Raw genomic sequence first — 11,167 nt, 5'->3', positions numbered from 1 at the left:
TTTGATCATAGTTTCTCTGTTATCTCTCTACCTACAATACAGACCGGTCATGGAATTCTGGACAAAATCATATCTGACAATAAAAAAACATCCTCAGATTTGGATTCGAGAGACACAAAATCTCATCAAATGGGGGGGGCTTTAATGTGGACTAAATTAGGGGTCCTTGATATGAAAAAGATTGAGAATCCCTGCATTAGACGACTGACAGATGTGTGTGTATGTGTGCGCCCCCCCCCCACCCACCTGTCCTGTCGTAGGACTCGTGGCAGGTGTGTGCGATCTCGGCGCCCAGCTGCAGGTAGTGTCCCGCCTTGTCGTCGGGCGAGCCGTCGGCGCCCAGCGCGAACATGCCGCCGGCGAAGCAGGTCAGGTGGCCCATCTTCCTCTCCAGGTGGCCGTTCTTCCACTCGCCGATGAACGTCAGCCCGCCGTTGGACTTGCGGATCAGGTGGCGCTCGATGGCCTGGAGGGAGGGGAGGGGAGGGGAGGGGAGGGGAGGGAGGGAGTGTGTGTATTGGGAGTGGGTGGTAGGATTTGGCGTGGAAGGGAGGAAAAAAAGGAGTGTGTGGAGGATTATGTAGAAAGTGTGTGTGTGAGGGGGGGGGGTGTGGAGGTGGGGGAAGTGACAATGAAGGAGTGTGCGGTGGATGTACGCGTCAGTGTGTGAGTAAGTGTGTGTATAAGTGTGTGTGTGTGTGTGTGTGGGGGGGAGTGTATGAAAGGAAAATGAGGGCATGTTTTGATGGATGTGTATGTCAGTGTGTGTGTGTGTGTAAGAGTGTGTGTGTGGTGGTAGGAAGGATAAATGAAGAAGTGTGTGATGTGTATACGTGTGTGTGTGTGTATAATGAAAGAAAGGGAGAATGAAGCGGTGTGTGATGGATGTGAGAGTGTGTGTGCGCATTACAGCAAGAATGTGGATGGAAATTGTAGATGGAATATCAAGTGTGTGTGTGTGTGTGTGTATTGATGGGATCAAGTTGTGCGTATGGGACGTGGAGATTGAGAGTGTGTGTGTGTGTGTGTGGGGGGGAGGGGGGGGTAAGGGGTCAAACAGAACAACATGGTGTGAGCAGAAGTTGAACCCTCCCCTCCCCTCCCTCCTCCTCCTCTTCATGATTGATCTCTCTACATCTTCATCGGCTGCAGACTGGGAACAGCTGCTCCCTGCTAACCAGCTTATTAAAAAACACAATGGGACTCCTCTGCTTTGTAAGGCTGGGCATTGCCACCTGTCAGCAGGTACTGAAGTGTTTTTTTTTTTTTTTTAATATCAATATTGGTTATTAAAGAATACCGGTGTCATTTAGAGTTAGCAGGTAGCAGCTGTGTATAGTCCAGGACTGTTTATTATAGTCCTGGACTATTTATTATAGTCCTGGACTATGCACTTAGGCAAGCCATCAGTGGACGGGAGCAGGGACTCGGCCTCACTATTACACCTGGGAGGTCTAGACCAGTGGTTCTCAACGTGGGGTCCGGGGACCACCAGGGGTCCTTGAGGGAGTTCCAGGGGGTCCCCAGCAAATTGAAGAATTGTTAATTGAAGAATTGTTAATATTCTGCATTTAACACGATTAGAGAATGTAGAAGAATGACTATTTTGATCATAGCTTCTCTGTTATCCTCTGCCTACAATACAGATAGTCATGGAATTCTGGACAAAATCATATGTCACAATAACAATATTCTCCGATTGAAAACGAGATAAAATCTCATCAAATGGGGTTGGTTCTAATGTGGACTAAATTAGGGGTCCCTGACATGAAAAAGGTTGAGAATCACTGGTCTAGACGACTCCCTGCTGTAGTCCTAATGGACCTAGACATGATGACATCAGCCTGCCATCTGACCGTGCGGAGCGGGCACAGGAGCTCCTGACCAGAGTGGAGACAGAGTGTGCCAAGGTTGGCCTCAGGCTAAATGCCAAGAAAACCGAGGTCATCACCTACAACATCCTCCTGGACCATCCGCCTCTAACGACAACAGGAGGCATTGCTCTGAAAGGAGTCGGTGACTTCAAACACCTGGGCTCACGGGTCAACTCGTCAGAGCAAGACCTTAAAGTGAGGAAGGCGCTCGCATGGAAGGCTCTGAACCAGCCTCCCCCGACATATCAATGCTGCGAGCGGTACTAAACATCGACCAGAACGAGAACGTTACCAACAAGCATCTGTACGGGGGGTTACCAAGGTCGAGTGAGGAGATAGCATCCAGGAGAATGAGGCTAGCCTATGGGCAGAAATATGTATCACTAGAAACTGAAATTGAATTATTTATATTTGCATTGCTCAACTTGAATAATTGCATTAAAAAACGGAATTTGAATCACATAATTTGAATTTGTATTGTTTCACTTGAATAATTGCATTGAAAAACTGAATAGCGTCATTTGAAATTGAATTTATTAGTTTGAAAGTGAATTCCAATAAACTTGAAACTGAATGTAATATTATGAAATTGAATTCATTTGCTCTGAAACTGTATTCAGTTCTCACAATTCAAATTCAGTTCTTGCAATTCAATTTCAGTTTACTGAGACACACATCCTGGTCGTTGAGGAAGAGCAATCGAGTGCAGATTCACAGAACTCCTTTTCACGTTTTTGGCGTGAAAATTCCAGATCCCTTCATCTCATGTTTTCATATTACATTCAGTTTCAAGTTTATTGGAATTCAGTGTCAAACTAATAAACTCAATCAAGTTGAGCAATTCAAATTCAAATATAAATAATCCAATTTCAGTTTCTAGTGACACGTATTTCTGCCCATACTAGCCGGTCACTGCCAGAGACACCGGGAGCTCCCAGCCAGCAAGCTGGTGCTGTGGGAGCCAGCACACGGGCATCGATCACGAGGGGCGTCCCACACCAAACGTACGTGGACGTCCTAAAGAAAGATGCAGGGGCGGAACGTACTTGCGAGCTAGCCAGATGCACGGAGGATCGAGATGACTGGAAACGCCGCTGGAGGGCTCGACCGAGGACGACCTAACTGATTAGAGTTATAGCTAATTTACTTCTACTTTTTACCCCCAATTATTTCAAATGACTAAGAAAGTCCATATGCTGGTAAGAAAATGGACATAAAGTAAGTCGATTTCAAATGGGCTTAATTCCAAGGAAATCTGCACTCAATTTATTTTACTTGTTTCAAATAACAAATATGCAGCTTGGAGTCTATACAGGCCTATAGACGTTGTCTTTTCTTGTCGGTTTGCCCTTTAACCCAGCGGTTCTCAACTTCTTTGGCTTGTGACCCCTTAAAGGAATAGATCACCCAAAACTGAAAATTGTGTCATCATCTCCTCCCCCTCATGCCAGTTGAAACACAGGTGAAGTTTGTCCATATAACACACAGGGAGGCTGCAGCACAACTCCATAGCAGCCTTCTCCAAAACAACTGAAGTCAGTGGGGACCAGTTCTTCAGAGTTCCAAAAAGACCTACAGTATATTTACACCATCATTTAGTGCAAATCTTAACTACAGCTGATTGATTTGCAACAAATAATGGTGTATAGGTCTTTCTATTCACAGTGTGATTGTCTGGCTGTTTTTGTTTTGGAACTCTAAAGAACAGGTCCCCATTGACTTCAGTTGTTTTGGAGAAGGCTGCTACCAAGTTGTGCTGCAGCCTCCCTGTGTGTTATATGGACTGACAAACTTCACCTGTGTTTCATTTGGCATGAGGGTGAGTAGACGATGACAGAATTTTCATTTTTGGGTGAACTATTCCTTTTAAAACAAAGCGATGCGTACTCGCCCCCCCCCCATCAAAGACAGTCCGGCCAGAGACTGATTTTCCCGTTTCAGGTTGTTTCACTTGATATCAGGGAAGGTAGAGGCTGAAAACTGAAGAAAAAACAGTAAGAGAAAAAAACAGAAGAAAAAATAGACTTCAATCATGAATTTGTATGATCGAGATTTTTTTCTTAGCTCATAAATCATCTTGAGATTGAGATCATCAATGAGATCTCAGATTTAAGTTTAGGGGCACTTTGATAGAGAGCAGTCGGTCGTCGGCTATCTGTCCAGCAGCCGACGCTTGTAGGAAACACTGTACAGTGTGTGTGTGTGTGTGTGTGTGTGTGTGTGTGTGTATAAATGGTGGATTGTGCCGTACCTCTATGGCGTCGTCATAAGTCTTGCGGGCCTCTGTGTCGGTCTTGTCTGACATGAGCCAGGCCTTCAGCAGGTACTCATAGAAACTGTCCCCAAGACCTCCGACTGATGTATGATCTGGAGAGAGAGAGAGAGAGAGAGAGAGAGAGAGAGAGAGAGAGAGAGAGAGAGAGAGAGAGAGAGAGAGAGAGAGAGAGAGAGAGAGAGAGAGAGAGAGAGAGAGAGAGAGAGAGAGAGATTAATTGCTTTTATATACAGTAGACCTAGGATACACACACACACACACGTGTGAACAAACAAAACGTGTTTACTATTTTCTGCCATTTTCTTGTTATTTTTATTTATTTATTTTATTTTATTTAATGAAATGTATATATATATATTTCCATCTCATTATTGAATTGTATTAGCCTTGACGCTTTGGCAATATTGCTCATCTGACAAGCATACTGAATTGAATTAAACTGAATTGAGAGAGAGAGGGAGAGAGAGGGGGGGGGGGGGATGGCGAGAGGGAAGATGGGTCGGAGGTGAGAGTCGGAGAGAAGGGAGGGAAAAAGGAGGAACGGGCCGAGAGAGAGAGAGGGAGAGGGGAAAAAGTAGAACAGGGTGGGTGGGAGGAAGGGAGAGAGGGCAACAGAGCGAGAGACAGAGAGGGAGAGACGGGGAGAGACGGACAAACGGAAAGCCAAAGTGAATTATTCATTTTTTTTCGACTTTGCCTCAAAGTCCTTGGCGGAGCGGGACATATGGCATCAAACGCCATCGAGGCCCCGGGTGTTCTTTTTTATTTCTCCCTCTCCGCCCACAATATTTTGGCGGCGGCTTTTTTTTCCTCTCATTTCTCGTTTTTTTGTTTACCCGCTTCCCCCGACACGCTCAAATTTCGATGTCCTCAAACGCCCCCCCCCCCACCTGCCCCCCCCTCCCCCGGTGGAAGTTTACGCGGCTTTTATGGCCGTCCTCATTAACGGGACGCCACGCAGGGAGCGTGGGCCGCTGCCAGCTCCCCCTCTCATCCTGGGGAGGAGAGGGAGGGGAAATGCTCCAGAGGGCATTTTTTGATCTTGATCTGATTTTTAGGGGAACTTTGGTCTTTTCAGAGGCAATTCCATTGAACTCTGAAATAATAATGTGCACCATTTAGAATTCTTTTTTTTTTTTTTTTTTTTTTCAAAACTCTTTTTATTGGTGTTTGTCCACATTGTAAACAGTAGATCCTCTAATCGTTTCAATGTGTTTTTTTTTAAACATACATACATACAAAAACAAACAAACGAACAAACAAACATAATGGCATATAAACATTATGTATATGGCAAAAACAGTCGTTACAAACAGGACAGAAGAAATATATGCATACAAAAACATGTTTATAATAAAGTACAACACCCCCCCCCCCACAAAAACTAACACCATTTAGATTTGTTTTATCTTAATATACAATTACATAAAACAGATCAGATAATTTCTCCTCAATTGCTCTAAAAACTATTGAAATGAAAAACCTATTATTTTGTTTTTTATTTTTATTCTGTGTATCACAGCCAACTGTAGAGTCTGTAATACTGCAAACTGCTGGCTGCGACGTGCCAACATTTTCTTTTCTTTTTTTAAATCATCTGTTTATTTTTTTCCAGAATAGCAAACAAGCATAATATACAGTAATTACAGAAAAACGTCAGAAAGAAGTAGACAGATGAAGAATGTTTTCTACTGCTTCAGGCGTCTATTTTTCACAAACTGCAAACAATCGCCGGTCAGAATCGCCCGCGACTCCCCTACGGTGGCCCACAGGGGACAGCGGCTGCATTAATGAGCCCATACATGACAACTCAAAACAAACAACGTCGACCGGGGTGAGATCCCGGGAAGGCTGCTCCTAATTATCAAGGGGCATTTTTTTTGGCCGCCTCATTTCTGATGTCACTGGCATTTTATGAACTTTTAAGGTCGTTTTTGCCCCGAGAACCCATTAATTTCTGACCCTGACTCTCATGAGACACTGATAGGCCCAAAAAAGAACACACACACACACACAGACTACAATAAATAAACCTATCAAAACATATCTATTGTGTTTTATTGTTCCACTACTTACTTTTCATCATAGTGATAATGGGTACAATGATAGATAAAATTTGACAGTTGTCTTGTCCCATTTTTTTTTTGCCACAGCAACACTAAAATAATATAGCTATGTGCAATAAGAGAATTGAAGCAGACATTTAAAAGTAACGCAAAAGTTACTTTCCCTAGTATCTAATTACTTTTATTATGCAGTAATTGGTAAAGTAATTCAATTACTTTTTGAGAGAAGTAACTAGGAACTGTAACTAATTACTAATTTTCAGTAACTTGCCCAACACTGCTAATACCCATGCTAGCTCAAAGCACAGGATGCCACAGAAAGCACTGGAGGTGTGTGTGACTGTGTGTGTGTGTGTGTGTGTGTGTGTGTGTGTATAGTCACTGTAAGGACCCATCAATATGCAGCAGAGGCCAGCTTGGCATGCATGTGTGTATATATACAGAATCTGGGTTAGCGTTGGCTCATTTGTCCTGTGTTTGGCAGGTTCGTCTACTCCAGCAGCCACTTTGGCAGGTGCAGTAACCCATCATCATTTGGAGCAGAGTTCCCACTGTGGCCCTGGGGTAAAACTCCACGATTCTTCCATGAGTTTCCATACGGAAGTCGGAGAACTTCCACGATGACCGAACTAATTCTTCCTTCCTGGTTTGTTAATGTTGTTTTTCCAGCTCAGAAACGTTCTAAAAGGGGTAAACAGTCTGGTTTCCACTACTTGCTGTGGGGAAACCCAGATGAGAACCACCATCGAATGCAATGACTGTGTGAAACAAATTGGAAAATACATTCTGGTGTTTTCCTGTTCAGTGACCCATTTGTAAAATTACCCGATATTCCCCCGACTTTCCCAGAGAATTGATCAAATTCTCTGACTTTCTCAATCTCTTTCTGCATCTCTCTAAATTCCATGTTATTCCAGAAATTTCATGACCAGTGGAAATCCTGGTGGATGTCTTGTTCATGTCTAGATCTTCCAGTCACAAACCTGACTCTCTAGACCAGTGGTTCTCAACGTGGGGTCCGGGGACCACCAGTGGTCCTTGAGGGAGTTCCAGGGGGTCCACAGCAAGCTGATGAATTGTTAAACTACATTACTGAATTTACAAGAAGTTAACACAATTAGAGAATGTAGAAGAATGATTATTTTGATCATAGTTTCACTGTTATCTCTCTACCTACAATACAGATAGTTATGGAATTCTTGGCCTATGACTAAGCCCAGATATGACGATATGACGAAAGATATGACAAAATCATATCTAACAATAAAAATATTCTCAGATGGGTTCGAGAGACAAAATCTCATCAAATGGGGGTCCGTGGCCCCAATGTGTGCTAAATTAGGGGTCCTTGACATGTAAAAGGTTGAGAATCACTGCTCTAGACCAGTGGTTCTCAAACCTTTTCACATCAAGGACCCCTAAACTGACACAAATTAGACCACGGACCCCCATTTGATAAGATTTTTGCTTTCAGATCTTTTATTACAGAAAGTGTATGAAACCCATGACCAAAAATAGTCATACATTCTGTCATTGTGTTACTTATGGACGGAATTATAGTGAAAATAAATGATTCCCCTTTTTGCTGGGGACCCCCTGGAATGTTTTGCCTCGCACAAACTTCGAAGATCCTGCATCTTAGTCTTTCCTCTGACATTCACTTGCAGCATCCTGATCTAGAAAATCTGGTTAGGAGAGCAACATTAAAAAAAAAAAAAAAAAAAAAAAAAAATGGTGATTAGGTTGTGTGATTACTGCTGTGGCTGTCTCGGGTTAGAAAGGATTAGAGTCAGTGCTTAGTGTTTATTTATAGTTGCGTGCCTGTGCGTGTTTCTCTGACTTTGCTGTGATGCAGGCAGGCACCTGAGCTTCACTGGGAGAAATTATCCGTTTCTCATCTCAACACAGTCCTCAATTAGTTCACATCTTCTGGTTTATTGATCTCAACTTGCTGTCGAGATCACCGAGGCACAAATCAGTAAAGATCGCAAAAGCTGACAAACGGTTTCCCTTTATCGGCTGAAACGGGAGTATGAGTTCTCTTCTGATTTTTTTACTATATCTTTATTAGAGCGATTACTTTGTGTCTGAGCTGAGGAGACTCTTTTGTTTTTTTTCCCTGCAAACACTTGTGTGGGACTGACATGCCCTTAGCTAAACGGAGGGAGAGATAGAGAAGGAGGAGGAGATAGAGACAGATGAAGCGGCCATGAATTATTCATCTTTCGTCACAGAGAGAGAGAGAGCAAACCTCACAAACAACCTTGGGAGACACTATAGAGGGCAGTATGTATGTGTGTGTGTGTGTGTGTATGCATGCACAAACACACACTGGCTGTCTGAGTTTGTATATATGCAAAGAAAATGACATTGAGTGGCTGTATAGGAGTACTGGTGTGTAAATGAGCTATAGTAAGCCACACTAAAGACATTAAGAGTCTGTTAAGAGAGAGAGTGTGTGTGTGTGTGTGTGTGTGTGTTCATGTGTGCCTGGGTGTCTTGAGACCTTGAAAAAAAACAGCAGATTTCAGATCCAGTTGACTAGATCTGAAATGTGCAACTATTTGCTGGATCTGACGACTTGTGTGTGAGTGTTTACAGGTGTGTGTGTGTGTGTGTGTGTGTGTGTCTGTGCGTGTGTGTTAGTATAAATCACTCAACTTGTCGCTCATTGCGCCTGCCAGCTTGAACGAGGTACAGATTTCCCCATGTTTTGGGCCTATTGTTATTCAATGTTCTGAAATCACTTTTGAACCGGCAATATTTTAAGCTTATGTAAATAATTGAATTTCGTGGAATAAAATGCCTCTCTGTTGCTGAGCCAAAACAAAGAGACACTACTAAAATTATAACGGCAGTTGCTGCTGGAGCAAGAGTGTGTGCCATCCAGAGTTTTATAGGATCTAAAAGACTGACATTTTGCACCAATAGATACTACCTAGGTGTGTTTTACGATAGTAATAAAAAAAAAAAAAAACGAGTGGGTGTTCCTGTCCCATCAACAGCAAAGTGCCCACAATCACAGAAACGTTCTCGAGGGTGTTTTGGCTTTTATAAGGCGGTTAACAGATGCATGTGGACCGAATGAAAAGTTTCCTCAAAGTAGTATAAAAAAAATAAGATTAGAAAACAGGGGAGGAAGTGTGGAGGTTATTTCACCGATTCCCCGACTCCAAATACAGAATTCATACTAGAGCTGCCATGGTTACCGCATTACCACGGTAATGCGGTGGTATTTTAGGCCTATTGTTTATGTTCCAATTTTTGCTTATAAAAGTTATGTGATCTGAAATACATGCAATACTATTTTTTAAATAATGATAATAATTAGAATTGTGTAGCCTATTTTCTTCACGCCATGTGTTCGAAAGTTTCCACTCACAGTTGCGCAGTTAACGTTCTGATCAGAGAACGTGCCCCCCCCCCCCCATGGATCTTTTAGCGAAACCCAACCTTACTTCTCCTGTTTGGGAACATTTTGGCTTTGAGCCCGATGAAGAGGGAAAGATGCAATGAAAGGCAGCCCGTCTGCCTCGGGACGTCCCGGCTCGGCACTACGTCAGTTAGGAGTCTCCGAGGCATTTGCCAGAGTGACTAAATACAACCGGGACAGCAACAAGTGGTGAGCACTTACAACAACTGTAACACTGTTCTGAGGTTTAAATTATGATGATTTTTTTTTATGGCGGTTACCGTGCCGGTTTGAATGGCTTTGCTAATTTGTGCGGTAAGGAAAAAATCAATACAGCAGCTCTAATTCATACTATTCCATCCAGGGTGGGGTATGAGCACCAGTTTTTCTACTTTGCCACCCACCCAGGTCAGCACCCCTCCTCTGGTGGCTCTTTTCTATTCTAAACATCATATTTGGTGTGTGAAATAGTGAAAGTGGCTCGTGTATTTTGGAATCTGGTGGACGAAAAACTTAGTTGCCCTTCCTGGTTCTACATCACTGCACCTCGGCCGTCTTGGCCTGCAAACAAAAGGTGTTTGTGGCCCTCCTATAGGTGTCTAACCAGACAAAATGACAGCAAACGGTCAGTGTGTGTGGCAAATTTCTCTTCTTGAAAGTCATCTGCCGGTCTGACTGCTGCTCCCATTCACATCTTTTGTTCCAACTACGCAATTCACGACATCTTCCTTAGTCCGTTTGTCTTACTTTCCAACTCTGCCTCCACTAATATCACTGAATGTAAAGAACCTGTCAGTACCAAGATCTAATTTCATAGCTGCAACAAAAGTAAACTTAATTAAAGACTGCACCGTGCTGAGAATGCCATGAGTAAAGGCCTTCTCCAACGAGGCTAAGGTCAGCTCCTGGCAGGGTGGGAAAATACTGCCAGCCCCGAGCCGAATGCTGCTTTATTCTCTCTGTGGGCGCTAAGTGTGTCTGCTCTACCTGCCGCTGTGGCAGGAAACCAACCACCATATAAGGGGGATTCTCTATTCTGAACCTTAGTTTGGCTGATAGAAGTGTGAAAGTGGTCTGTAACACCTGCTGTAATCTAGCAGCCACTGTGGTACGGACACAAAAGTAAAAAAAAAAGATAGCTTCCTCGCCTGGTGGTGAGACTCCTAGAAACTGAGGAGAGAGGGAGAGGGATGAGGAGAGAAGAGGGAGAGACAGAGAGAAGGACAGAGAGAGAGAGGGAGAAAGGGAGAGAGAGAGATGGAGAGAGAGCGAGAGGGAGAGAGAGAGAGAGAGGCATACAGAGAGAGAGGGCGAGAGAGAGACAGAGGGAGAGACAGAGAGAAGGAGAGAGAGAGAGAGGGAGAGAGGGAGAAAGGGAGAGAGAGAGATGGAGAGAGAGAGAGAAAGAGAGAGAGAGAGGCATACAGAGAAAGGGCGAGAGAGAGACAGAGGGAGAGAGACAGAGAGAGGGAGAGAGAGAGAGAGAGAGAGATGAAGCGAGAGAAGAGGGAGAGACAGAGAGAAGGAGAGAGACATACAG

General features: G+C 43.7%; 1 protein-coding gene across 1 annotated transcript in view; it reads right to left on the bottom strand.

Annotated features, from left to right (window-relative positions):
- Positions 1–246: 246 nt before the first annotated feature.
- LOC139639811 (mannosyl-oligosaccharide 1,2-alpha-mannosidase IB-like) overlaps positions 247–11,167 on the bottom strand; it is a gene marked incomplete at its 3' end in the record, with an annotated part of 33,860 nt that continues 22,939 nt past the window's right edge. Inside the window, exons 5-6 of the mRNA XM_071513959.1 lie at positions 4,126–4,241; positions 247–466 (exon numbers count right to left, since the gene is read on the bottom strand). Coding sequence (XP_071370060.1) covers positions 247–466; positions 4,126–4,241 — 336 coding nt within the window. The remainder of the gene's footprint in view (positions 467–4,125; positions 4,242–11,167) is intronic.

The sequence above is a fragment of the Centroberyx affinis genome, unplaced genomic scaffold (assembly GCF_046629955.1).
Source record: "Centroberyx affinis isolate AG114_WGS23_722 - 3 ecotype Tasmania unplaced genomic scaffold, CSIRO-AGI_Caff_v1 ptg007769l_1, whole genome shotgun sequence".
NCBI classification, from domain to species: Eukaryota; Metazoa; Chordata; class Actinopteri; order Beryciformes; family Berycidae; genus Centroberyx; species Centroberyx affinis.
Note: the sequence above shows the minus strand (reverse complement) of the source record. Positions and strands in the feature narration are given on the sequence as shown.